The sequence below is a fragment of the Peromyscus leucopus genome, chromosome 15 (genome assembly GCF_004664715.2).
Source record: "Peromyscus leucopus breed LL Stock chromosome 15, UCI_PerLeu_2.1, whole genome shotgun sequence".
NCBI lineage: Eukaryota > Metazoa > Chordata > Mammalia > Rodentia > Cricetidae > Peromyscus > Peromyscus leucopus.
The window spans coordinates 49,374,938-49,388,699 of NC_051076.1; the positions used below are offsets into that span (position 1 = coordinate 49,374,938).

Below are 13,762 nucleotides of genomic sequence, written 5' to 3' on the forward strand. Positions count from 1 at the left end.
CATCTTCCAACAGAAAACTTACCAAAGTATTATCAATTTTCTAACTGTGCTAAAAAAGGGGGAAAAATAAGAAACACTAGAAGCACTATAGTTCAGAACTATGTTAAGTTAACCCTAAAGTTAGATGAATTCCCACTCATTCTATGTTTAACAAAGCTATAACATACTTTTAGTATCTTAATTCTAGATAGCGATTTCTTTTTAAAAAGATTTACTTTTATTTTATTCAGTCACTGTCTGCATGTATGTATGTGCATCCCATGCGTGCCTGGTGCCCACAGAGGTCAGAAGGGGGCGTTGAATCCCCTGGAGATAGTTTACTGATGGTTAGGAGCAGGAAAAGAATCTGGGTCCTTTGCAAGAGCAGTCCTTTGAACTGATGAGCCACCTCTCCACCCATGGATATCCATTTTTTAATCCACAAAATAAAACCAAATTTATATCAGGAATAAAAAGATTTTTTTTAAAATCATTATTATCATATATTTCATTAGGATTATCAATAATTAAATCACAGAAAAAACCCTTAACTTTTATCAGGAAGTTTTCAGAAATAAGAAAACAGTATATAAAAATACAATATATGGCCAGGTGGTGTTAAGTGCACACCTTTAATAACCAGCACTCTGGGGGCAGAGGCAGGCAAGTCTCTGAGTTCAAGGCCAGCCTGGTCTACAGAGTGAGTTCCAAGGCAGCCAGGTATACACAAAGAAATACGGTCTTGAAAAATAAAAAAAGTGATATATAAATCAGGGATTTAAAACAAGTGAAGCTGCTGCAGCAACAGATAACAGTACCGACTAGGCACAATTCCAAGATCACTTTATTTAGTGCTCAGAAAGTACTACAGAGCAGACATAATAACAGTATCCTCATTTTAGACTGGAGGATGATAAAGCCTAATAAAGTGAAGCAGACATCTTGTGCAGAGTCAAAGAAATTAACTTCAGTTTTTTGAAGTTGCAATCAGAGAACTAGGGACAATTCTGGAAGTACGCTACATATGTAAGTTAATCTTTAGAATAACAATGTAAAATGATAAGCAGTATTAAATACTAAACCATATGCAACTAAATACTGACAAAAATCCTTAGGAGTGTGACAGAAGAAACAGAAATTCTCTGCTACTACTCCCACTGAATTCCTCTCCCCGCCACTCTGCTCTAGAACTGACCATTTAACCAATAGCATGTGGCAGAAGTTATGAAATGGGACCTCTGAGGCCTTGACTACACTTCTTGGCATGCACATGTACGCACACATGTACATACACACACATTCATACACACACACACACACACACACACACACACACACACACACACACACACACACACACTTCTCCTCTCTCTGTCTCTCTGAGCCTAGCTGCTATACCAGAAGGGTAGAGGAAGCATAAGCAGCTTCAAGGAGAGCAAGAAGGGAAATCTCCTGTTCCCTGATCCATCCTTACTAATTCTAGCCATTAGGCATCACCAAATTGACTGTTATATTAGTAAGTCACTGTGAATGTGTCCCAAAACAGAAAAATTTATCCTGTAATTTATAACAACTGCGTTACTTTGACTGACATAGCACAGAACCAAAGGAATACCTAGCAAAGCCTTGCCCCCTTGTCCTGACCAACCAAAAGGGGAAAACCAGTAAAACAGCACTTTAAGGACCTTGCGCTTCAACATGGTGTATTATACGGCAACAGACAACCAGGAAAGAAGGGGCAATTTTAACATTCTATATTCTGCCATAGTAATGCTAGAAATCATTATACACAATTCTAAATACAAACCATAGTGATTTTGCTAATTGTATGCAGGGGACAGACCAAGGAATAATAAGAACCAAAATAGGATATCCATTTCTGAGGTCTATTATCTGAAAACTAACATGTTTGCAGGAGAAATTTAAAAAACAATTTTCTTTTTTCAAAAAACTTTAAAAGATTCTAAAACTGAGATAAGTTCCATTACTTTAAACCTAATTATCTTTGTTTCCCAAAAGACATTACATTTACTTTGATTTTCTAATAGAAATTACAAATTCTTACGTCACATTTCCAACTTTCACTTTTAGTCTTCTTGATGGAAATAAATTCTTGTGCATTTTCAGGATGAAATCTATCGAAAAAGAGAGAAAATATCAGGAAAACTATGCTAATTACATCTATATTTCATATTAATCTGTCAAGGGCGATTTCAAGCATCAGATACTAGCCCAGTGTGGTGCATGCCTGCAACCTTACACTCAGAAAGCTGAGACAGGAGGAGCTAGTATTGATTGCAAGCCTAGGCTACAAACCAAAACTCTGCTTCAAAACAAAAAAAAAAAATAAAAAAATTAAAAAAAAAAAATTAGGTATTACTTGTTTATTTTTGGTGTTGTTATTACAGGGTCTCACTCTATAACCCAAATTGGCCTTAAACTTACAGTAATCCATCAGCCTCAGCCTCACAGGTGCTAGGATTACAGTGATCAGCACCTCACCCACCTTCAGTCCTGAATGTCCATATAAACACAGGTACATGTAGTAAGAATAGAGCTTCCCTCATTTTAAAGATTTTATGCATACAATTAACTTACACAGAAATTAAGAAAAGTATATTTAAATGCATTCTTAAAATCTACATGTGTGCAGATACTTTAATTTTTAGAGTTAATATTCAGCACTATATTAAATATAGTCATGAGCTTTTCCACACTAAAGATGAATATGAAAACTAATTTCTTAAGAGTTTTAAAGCCACACATTTCTGAAGACATACTTGTCAAAACCAAATTTAAAAAAAAAAATGATCAAAATGCATCTTAAAACTTTACATTATGGGCCATATTCTTGTTGTACTGCCAAAAGGGAAAAAATATGAACAAACTAACATTTGCTGTTGTTCTGGTGACTTGTAAACTCTACAAAACCATAAAGCGATGATGGAATTGGAAATAAGCACCCTGTAGACATTTCCAGTTTCCTTTTTCCTACATTAGAAGGTACATGACATACACAATGGGAGCAGGACAGTACTTGCCTCTTGACGTGCTTGGCTAGGGTCTTCTTGCTTGCGTGGAGCTTATTACAGTAAGGGCACTTGTGCTCCTTCTTATGGAACTCTACTTCATTACTGTGCTTCTTTCTGTGGACAGTTAAGTTAGACTTGGTCGAGTAACGCTGGTGACAAATATCACACTCAAAAGGCTTCTCACCTGTGTGCACACGGGTGTGGCTCTCATATTTCCCTGTAATGAAGAAGAAAATTAAGTTCAACAAATCTGCTGTGCTGTGACTGAAATCTCAGAGAGGAATGAAAATTTTAATAATTCTCATTTATAATTCATTTGCATTTATAAATAAGTTTAATAAATTTAATATTTACCCCCAAATGTATATAGGGAACTAAAAAGAAAAACATTTATCTAAATTTCTAACTCAAATGAACCTCAAAGACTCGGCACTTCAAGATTACTGTTTAAAATACACTTTTCCTCAAAAGCTTCAGTCATTAAAAAAAAAGTATTCATTCATGTATTATGTATTTTAAAAACCTTAATGCTGCCGGACTGTGATGATGCACACCTTTAATCCCAGTACTCCTCCGGAGGCAGGGGCAGGTGGATCTCTGTGAGTTCGAGGCCAGCCTGGTCTACAGAGCAAGTTCCAGAGCAACCAGGGCTACACAGAGAAACCCTGTCTCAAAAACCAAAAATAAAAAAATAAATCTTAGTGTCTGAAATTTTCCTACAAGTGTTGACAAATTCTAAATATTGAATGTATTTTTAAATGTAAAACTAATCTTTAGGAAAATATCTACTCATCACTTAACATTTATTATATCTACAATTCACTTTTCCTATGCATACCCACAAACTCAGTGTTCAGAATTGGTAGCTCTTATTCAAATATTATAAAGAAAGAAATGTTTACTTATTTTGTTATTTTCTTTTCACAGGAGGCATTCTAGGAAGAATGCACCAAACCTAGAAGAGTTAACAAATAATTAACAACACAACCCATTCAGCTAAGAAACAAGAAAATAAAGGATGACTGTGTGCTTAATACTGAAATGCTAAACGCAACACACACAGGTAAAATCTAAGCAAGTAAGAAAGATGAACAGGCATAAAAGGCGCCCGGAGTCATACATGTGAACCGAATGCCTAAGCTCTCCATCTACTCAGAATGAGAAATACAGGTATTTCTAATAGAAATGACCAAGAAACTGCAACGACTGCTCAACAAGAAAAGCACAGTGAGAAAGAAAGCAAGTAGATGCATACAACTGGTTTAATTTGCTTACATTCCTATTTAGCATAAAGTTCTTACCATCAGTAGGTAGCACATAAATGTCTACATTTCTGAGGCAGAAAAGCATCACAGGTAAACACAGGCCATGTTGGATCTTTGCACCAGGACACAAATCTGCCTCCTTAAATAGTAGAATGTGTGACCTGGGACAATTAACTTCTCTGCTTCAAATCTTCCTCATCCAAACAAAATCTGTGTAAAATTTTCTGCAGAATGATTTGATCCTCGTTTTACACAAGTCTCAAGAAAACACCGTCAGTGATTGGTCACCTTCTCAGTTAGGTGTGACCTAAGTAAGCTAAATATTTAGCCTCTCCTTGGGACCTGAATTAGTAAAATTTTATGCAATGTTATATAATAAATGAATTAATATACACATGATACTTAAAACATTCTAGTACCTAGTAAACACTAATAAATTTTAGCCACTATTATTATTTGCATCTTTAGTAGATTCTCAGGATTGGAAAATAATTTATCAACTTTCTAATGCACAAATCTCATTTTTGGTCCCAAAGGGAACCTAAAAATATATATATAAATAATTGCAGTAGTTGTTTACTTTCTATAAACATATTACAGCTGTAAAGATCATATACTAGTACTTACTAGCATTTTCATTCCACTTACAATCAAGACTTTTTTTTCTACTTGGAATAAGAATTACGATATATTATTGAATATTAAAATCATAGAATAGACAGTTAAATTTTAAAAAATTGACCTCACCTTCTTAGACCAGTAGTCTTAAAAAGATTAATATAAAAAATTTAAACTTAAATAGCTCAAAGCGCTCACACTTTGGCGCGTGCGTGCAATCATATGTGTGTGTTGGGTGGGGGCGGTGACTGCCCATGCACACACACACAGAAGAGACCCGAGCAAACTGGACGTCCTCCTCAAGCCCTCTACCTTGTTGTCCTTTCTTTTTTTTTTTTTTTGGGGGGGGGGGCGGTTCAAGACAGGGTTTCTCTGTGCAACAGTCCTGGCTGTCCTAGAATTCACTCTGTAGATCAGGCTAGCCTCGAACTCACAGAGATCCGCTTGACTCTGCCTTCCTTGTTGTCTTAAGACAGGTCACTCAATGAACAGTAAGCTTGCCCTTCAGCTAATCTGCTGGCCTGCCAACTCCTGGCATCCACCTGTCTCCACCTCTCAATCCAGGACATACAGGTACACACAGCCATGGTCCTCAAGCCTTCATATTTGCGGAGCCTCTTCCCCAGTCCCCAAAGCTAATGGTTTTAAAAACCTTTAGAAGTAAATAGAGTAACTGTGTGATTTTCTTTAATTTGCAAGATTTTTATAATAAAATTTAAATAATTTAAATAATAACAAAATAAATGTAATAATGTCAAGAGACCAAGATGAATTCCTACAGCATTACAAATCACAGACATGAAAAAACTTAGTTACAAACTCAAAGTTTATGCACATCCCTACTGCAGAACCCATTGTCTCCGCGGAGCTGAAATTCGGAACAAGAACAACAGACAAGCCTGAGGGAAAGCTCGACTCAGAAGATCCAAGTGGGTCTCCAGAGATTTATCAAGAAAAACAAAATGTAATCCCCCAATAAATCTCATGTTTAAAGCAACTGGCAAGAGTTTAGGGGTATGAAAGGGGCACTCCTCGGTAAAAAGACTATCTACAATCTACATTCATTTCTCCATATTTGTGAGGAAGAGATTCTAATAACAACACACAAAATCACCATGTTCTCTTCAAACTTACGAGTCTCTATGTAAAAAATAGGAAACATCATATAGTGAAAAACTGTGTAGTTTTCTGAACCAAAAAGTAGGAGTCACAAACCAAAGATGTTTTCACATGAATAAATTTGTCTTGATGTTTCAAAATTTACTCCTTCATATGGCTCAGGCAAAATTATTATTTTCAGATTTTACGTGCAGTTTTGGTGAGAACAGTCACTAAATTACCCTACTATATGTCCTACCTGACACCGTTACTCTCAACCACACCTACTCATCTAGCTCACCGTAACGAGCACATCAACAAATTATTTGGCTGTAAAGTAGAAAAGTACACCATTGTTACAATTTGCTAAGAAGCAAGGAGAATCCCTATCCAAATAGACTAAATAAACTCATGTTTAATAAAGAGGGAGAGGGGATACAAAATACATTTTGTCTCGAGAAGAGATTGTGATTTACTCCAAGCAAAGACTTCAGTTCTGTGAAAGGAAACAAAAATTCTAAATTATCCAAATTTCCTCTCTTACCCCATCTGTCATGTCTCTATTCTGCTTTTTACCCAGTAGGTTTTTGGTATAAGGGGCAGCAAGGTCAAAGGACTCTTATTTGCATGAGAATTGGATGAGAAATGGACAGCTGGTTGCCTCTGGAAAGACATAACTAGAAGAATAAAAGAACCCAATAATGGAATCCAATTTTTCGGTTATGTATTGTGCAGCTAATGGTTCCAGCAGAAATCTCAGAGCTTATCCCTCGCCCTCATGAGCGCACTTTGCGGCAGCCAAGCAAGGAGATGACAAAGAAGTCCAACAGGGCCCATACAAGCCAATGGGAAACCAGATAACATCCTTTAAACTTAGTTCAAGGCAGTTAAGTGCTTACTGGCAAATGTTAATGACCTGGACTATCCAAAGCATACTAACCAAGCACGAAAGTATACAAGCTTCAGCCTCAATTTAATTAGACCAGCAAAATGAAAATCAAAAATTTAAGATAGACATTTTAAAATCCTGTAAAAGGAATGAGCATTAGATGAGAAAAATGAAAGACAGCTATAAAACTGTTTTGAGATCAGGCAAACATTCACAGTTTATCTTCTACATACTCTTTTCACTCTACCTGTCGCTGGTTGCTCTGTTGACATTCACCATAACCACTATTCTACCCTCATCCCACTTTTCACTGCCAGTGACACTCAACTTCCGAATCCAGGCAGCATTATGCTTCTGCCTCTGCTATATGCCCCTTCTTGCCCCTCTGGCTTTCTCATCTCATTGCCCAGTATCTTCTTCACACTGAAGCCACACAATCTGCCTATAACTCACTGCTGTCATTCTCTCCTTTTGAAGCTTCCCCTCGCCAGGAGTTTCATCGGATAAAACATAAACTCCTCTGTATAGCATTCAAGCCATCCCAAAGCTGGCTTTCCTTATTTGCCTACTCTTAGTCCCTGTCATTTTCCTAAGCCTCTTTACTTATCTGAAAGACACCCACACCTTAGCAATTTCTAGAACATACCATATACCTCAGTGCCTTTATACACTGATCCTTCTACCCTGTAAACACCACCCTATTTTAGAAGTTCCATATTCAATACTACTAGTTCTGTGAAGTCACTCATTTTCCTGGTCCTCCTGATAAAATTAACTTTATTGTATTATGCTAATTTTTTGCATGTACACAGATACTTGTGGACAGAGAACATATCATTTCATATCTGTTTAACCGAGCTTGGAAGGCATCCAATGTTAAATTAATGAATCCTAAGAGCAGCTAACATTCTTGAACACCTGCATTCTGTGCAGTATTTAAGTGATTCTCCAGAATCACCCCTTTTTAATTTTCACCATAAATACCATTCATTTTATTAACAACACATCAGCCTCACCTCATTTCACTAATGAAGGGTGAAAACCCCACACACAGGTTAAACAACTCACATGAGGTCTAGATTTAAAAACCCAGTAGTATGACCCTACAACAGCTCAAGCTTTTAAATCAGCAAGTGGATATAAACAAGTACTAGATAGACAAACATAGAGGCAGAGACTCCATCAGAGGAAGAATGAGTGAACACTAAGCAAACCCAAGTCAAGCAACAGAAGAGAAAGACTGTAATGGAAAATTCATTCTGAAAAGTAAGTTGGAAATAACCCTACATTGTAATCTATTGATTCTCATAATATATGGAATGACTTTGGCAAAATAAAAAAAAAAAACATTTTGTAAACTTTTAGGTTTATCAGCTTCAATTTTAGGCAGTTCATGTGCATAAAACTCTACAGTTTCCTGGGGACATTATGAAAAGCACTCATAAAGTAGGTACCTTATTTATAAAGTGACTTGAAGAAAAGCTAGGGTAAGCAAAATTAACAGATATATTTTCTAGCATTATTATAGAATTGCATAAAGTTAAAACAGACTATGCATTACCGTTTCCCAAACTTAGTGGAACTGAAAGCCCTCCCTCAACGAAGTACCTCACAGACTGACTGTTCAAGAAAACAACATGCTGGACCTATAATGCTGGTACTGAACTGACCCTTGCTCACTGATTTCCAAGTCAAATTAGGTTAATTAAAGTTTGTAGAATACCATAAGCAGGGAGTTCAAAGTCTAAGATGTATAGGAAAAATAAAACATTCTAAGATAAAATGTTCCCAGGTACCTCAGCTCCAAAAAGCTGCTCTCTGTGTGTATCCACACATTGATAGAGCTACAGTGACATGTACTACCAGGACTAATGAGTTTCTTGTACACATAAGCTCTTCCAATTGACTAAGTTGTTCAGAAGTTGTCTTATTTCTGTGTATGAAACAGAGTAAAATTACTAATAATCATTAAACTGTCCTGAGAAAAGTATCCTTAGAAATCATTCAAAAAGTACTATAAAAGGAAAAAAGAAAAAGTTTAAACTGTCAAAACGTTAACCTATTCTACTAGCCTATTTTGATAGCAAATGATTACAAATACCTTATAAACCTATGCAAATAGCATACATGACCCAGGACAAAACAGTCATGTCTGGACAGAACTGCATGGCTTCTTTTACAAAGTGAGACTGCACTTCTCAAACTGTTTTAATCATTTTATGTACAGAACGTACTTAGCAATTTCATAATCAATGGACACGTAACTCGAAACCAGCACTTCTAAAATTAAACTGGCATGGAAGTCAAAAGCTATATATAATAACTGCTGATTTTCTGGAGTCTTTCTCCCAAACACAGAACCTGTAGCCTGTTAAGACATAATGAAGAAAACATAAAAGATTAAATATCAAATTTCTGATTCACAACAAATTTAAGATAAAGATAAACAACGTGCTGAAAATCAGAACATCTTCCCTACTACAGAACTCTTCTTAAAAGTTCCTTCAAAGTTTAGTTTTTAATGATTTCCTCCAACAGAGTAGAAGATTAGAGCTAGGAAACAGGCGGTCCTTACCTATTCGGTCAAAAGTTTTATCACATTTGGGGCACTGCAGTATTTTCTTATTACTGTTCTGAATGATGACCGGAGCTAACCCTTCGTGGATGCTTCCTGCAGAATCACCAGCCTCGGGTTCCTCTTCCACATCGTTATCTTTATCACTCTGCTCAGTACCAGAGTCTTCATCTGACATCTCCTCCTCTAGTTCATCATCTTCAGCATTATATTCACTCCCAGGATCCTCGGAATCATTCCTATCTGACTTCTCCTTATCAAAACCTTCTTGATTCAAGCTGTCTGACCCACCCCCACTTTCCTGTTCATCATCACTAGTGTCCTCAAACTTAACAGGACACTTCCTATTCCTTTTTGACCTTCGTGCAGAAAAACTTCTCTCCAGCATTTTTAACCCATGTTTCTTCCCCAATAACAGAGACCTGTGAGTTTTAGCTAAATGATTCTCTAAGGACTTTTTATAGCAGAAATGTCTACTACAAAATTTGCACTGATGATTATTTGATAGTCTTCCAGTTAAATCACTTAGTGTTTCTTCTGGAGATGACTTTTCAGTTAGTTCTGCCTGAAAAGTAGCAACGTTTTCATTATTCAGCAGTTTTACTGCATCTATAATGTCCAAAAATTTTGCAGCCTCTAAAACAAGAGGTATTTCATATTTGTAGACAAAAAATTCTGACGTGTAAAGAAACTCAAGCAAATGCTGAAAAACTGAATGCGTTACGTGATCCAGGGTGACAACATCAGTGCTTGGATTTTTACTCAAACACGCATGAAAATAACTGCTACCAACTGCAACTACTACTTTATGCGCACTAAATTCTTTCCCTTCTACGATGATAAGTAAATCACAGAAAGATGGCTGCTTCTGCCTGTCATCATTCAAATACTTCAGCAAATTCTTGTTATACTGCAAAGAACTCAAAAGCTTTCTCTGATCTGGAGAGGGAGGAAGTTCTTGGCAACACTGAAGAGCTTCAGGAGCTGGTCTTTCTGTAGACTGAGTATAGGTCACTTGGCCACACTCCACAGCTGCATTTTCTTCTGAAGAATCTTTGTGATAGCCTAGATGGATCTTCTCATCAAGATTTGAAGTAACCTTTCTCCTTTTCTTCATTGCAGTACTGCAATTTTTGAACAAGAAACTTCATAAGTGACTTACGAGGTTTAGGAAACAAAACTAGATTGTCTTGAACAGCAGCTTCTGAAGGGGCGTGCCCCACCGTTTCATGGTCTGCAAAAACAGTGAGAATCATACATAAGAACTCCACAGCAAAGCAATCTTAAATAACCAAAGGTGCTGTCAACCAATCTTGTCTAAACTGTATCTTAATTACAAAGTCAACGTTACATTCACCAGCAACTAAGATTCTGAGGGCGGAGAACAAGGAGGGCTGGGTTTAGGGAAAGACAACCAACAAAAGAATAGTGTTAAGTGAAGGCGCAGCACACCTTCCAGGCCTGATTCACGAATAAGGTGGAAAGCACAGAACAGAGAGAGAGGACGATCCGGCCGGGGGCTGCGGACCGTGCAGACACACGCCGGGGCTGCGGTCCCGGTTTGGGTGCTGGGGACCGTGACAATAAGACCGGCGCGGCCACGGAAAGCAAGTCTCCATTAGCACGCTCTCCCCGGGCGAGTGCGGCGGCACGGGCTCCTCCGAGACAGCCCTGCTTCCGAAAGCCACGGGGCAGAGAGCAGAGCGGCCCTAGGAGGGGGCTCAGGGAGCGGGATCAGCACGGGACGACCGCTGCAAGCGGAGCCTCCCCAGGCCCCGGGGTCGGCGGGGACCGCGCTCGCCCGTGACCCTTCCCTCCCAGGCTGTCCCGGCAGGCGACCCCCCAACAGGCCCAGGAATTACCGGGAACCCCGGGCTCCCGCGCCGGCTCGGGGCAGCCAGCTCCGATCCCCGCGCGCTCGCGCCCACCCACTTCCGGGTCCGGCCCCCCACCTCATCCACCTCGGCGGCGCTCCTTCCCCTCGCGGAGTCCCGCCGCCGCCGCCCGCCCGCCCGCCCGCCGAGACGTCAGCCGCGCGCAGCCGCCCAGCCGCCGCGAGAGGCCGGCCAGCCCGGGCATCGGCCAGGGCGCATGCGCGCGCCTCCAGGCCCCCCGCGCATGCCCCGTGAGCTCCCTCGGCTGCCTCGGGTGCCCTTAGCAAGGTCCTAGATCCGTTACACCCAGTGTTCGTGGGTGACTTGCGGGAACCCTCGCGGATGGAACCAGCAAAGCTGAGCTGCAAGAAGGGAAGCGAAGCTTGCTCCGTTTGTGTTAGGAGGCATTGGTTGACACCCGGTGTGTTTCCAGTTGATCACCAAAGAGCCGCCGGAAGCCTGCCCGGTCCAAGGTGGCTAACACCCCCGTGCGGGCTGGAAGTCGCTGTGTGGCTTTCCGACTTGCAAGACACCTGAAATGTAAGCGCACGTAAAATTGTGCAGTTTGTTTTTATTAGCTTACTGTGAACAGAAAATGTTCATGTAGGTGTGACGCTGCGAAAAGGACCACCAAACCTTTAAAGGGACTCAGAGCCTCAGAACCAGAGCCTACCGTGTTGCATCTCCGACAGAATGCACAGAGAGAACCGATATTGCCCCGTCTGGTGTGGAAGGTTCTAGATCTTGTTTGGACAGACCTAAGAAGAATAGCACAAAGGCCGTGACCAAAGGAAATGGACATCCCCTCTTCACCTCTAATTCCACCCTCCTCGTAACTCACACATAACTAGGAATCTGGAAAAGGCTACCCTCTCATTAGAAGATATAGGGTTGCCGGGCGGTTGGTGGCGCACGCTTTTAGTCCTGGCACTCAGGGAGGCAGAGGCAGGCGGATCTCTGTGAGTTCGAGGTCATCCTGGTCTACAGAGTGAGTTCAAGGACAACCAGGGCTGTGACACAGAGAAACCCTGTCCTGAAAAAAAACAAAACAAAACAAAAAGACACAGGGTAAGAAAATACCCAGGAGGAGGGGAAGTGGGAGAATACCTCAATTTTGTTTCCCTTAGTATGGGTACACATTGCAATGAAGGTGCTTTGTAGATGTACTGAACAGACTGATGTAGTTAACTCTCTAGTAATGTGGTGCACCCAGTCCTATCAGTTGGCAAAGACTGACATTGGCCAAATAAGCAATTCCTCTCTAACCATTCGACAGGGAAGCCCCAAATGTGTTTTCACCGCAGAACAATTCAAAGTGAAGCCTGGATGGTCAACTCTTACCTAAATTTCAAGCCCATTTGGCTTGGCTTGTGGATTTTAACACTTGCCAGTCCCCACAACTGAATGAAAAAATGAAGATGTGGCGGCTTCTAGCTATGGTTTAGGAGAAGGTTTATTTTAGATGTGGGGAAAAGAACAACCAGAGGCATCTGGACGGGTCCAAACTGAACCAGGCCTGCAGACTGAACCGGGCCTTGAGGGGGGGGGGGGGGGGGGAGGCATTGAAGACCAAGAGGCCATGAGCAGGCCAGGAGACCAAACAGCCAAGAGACCTTGTAGCCAAAACGTTTGGATTATATGGTATCAGAGAAGCTGGGGAAAGGAAGGAAACTCAAGGGCTGGGAAGATTTAGGGTAGGGGGCAGGGTATGTCAGTCAGGATAACTGTACAGTACAGGGTACTTGTGATGCTGAGATTAGGCACTTCAGTTAACCATTTGTCCTGAATGTGAGACCTAACAACAACTCCGTGACCTAGTCCCTGGATTAAATCACATCAGTCTTACCTGTCTATCCTATTGTTTGTGTTTTTTGGAAAACACTGACTAACTCACAAGTGATTTAAAAAAAATAAGAAGCAAAAATTAAAAAGAACGTCTTGACAGTTTCCTCAGTCCCGTACCACTGAGAAGGTGGCAAGTTGGGTAAGGGCGGGGTAAGGACAGAGCCGAGGGAGCAGCCAAGAAGGAAAGATCTTCCCACAGATTCCCAGTGTCTTTGTGTTGCTGATATGTACTGGTCTTAACACCCTCGCAAGATATTTCATGGATTTTTCACAAACAATGAAAAGGCATTTCTTCATTGATTCATTTAAATGTCTATGGAAAAATTGTATTGTGACTGGAATGTGACATTTCTAGTTTAATAAACATGCTTTTCAATAGCATGGCATATAAAATGCCTGGGAATGATCTTAATTATAATCAACTTGTTTGCAAATTCTCTGCAATTGGGCTAAAAAAATTTCTGAGGCCAGTTACTAATCATTTTCCTTTTCTCCTTTTCTGCATTTTTAAAAGCTCATAGTATGTAACAATCCTCTTACACCATAAACCACACAAAGGCCAGACATTGCTTAAATTTGTCTTAACA

At 40.0% G+C, this 13,762-nt stretch overlaps 1 protein-coding gene across 2 annotated transcripts in view; it reads right to left on the reverse strand.

The window, feature by feature from the left end:
* Positions 1–11,472, reverse strand: part of Zbtb41 (zinc finger and BTB domain containing 41) — a 34,863-nt gene extending 23,391 nt beyond the window's left edge. Inside the window, exons 1-4 of one of the 2 annotated variants that reach the window (XM_028889878.1) lie at positions 11,409–11,472; positions 9,457–10,690; positions 3,021–3,228; positions 2,045–2,114 (exon numbers count right to left, since the gene is read on the reverse strand). In XM_028889878.1, coding sequence (XP_028745711.1) covers positions 2,045–2,114; positions 3,021–3,228; positions 9,457–10,573 — 1,395 coding nt within the window. In that variant the 5' untranslated portion in view covers positions 10,574–10,690; positions 11,409–11,472. The other variant, XM_028889877.2, reaches the window with a different exon arrangement.
* Positions 11,473–13,762: the final 2,290 nt, after the last annotated feature.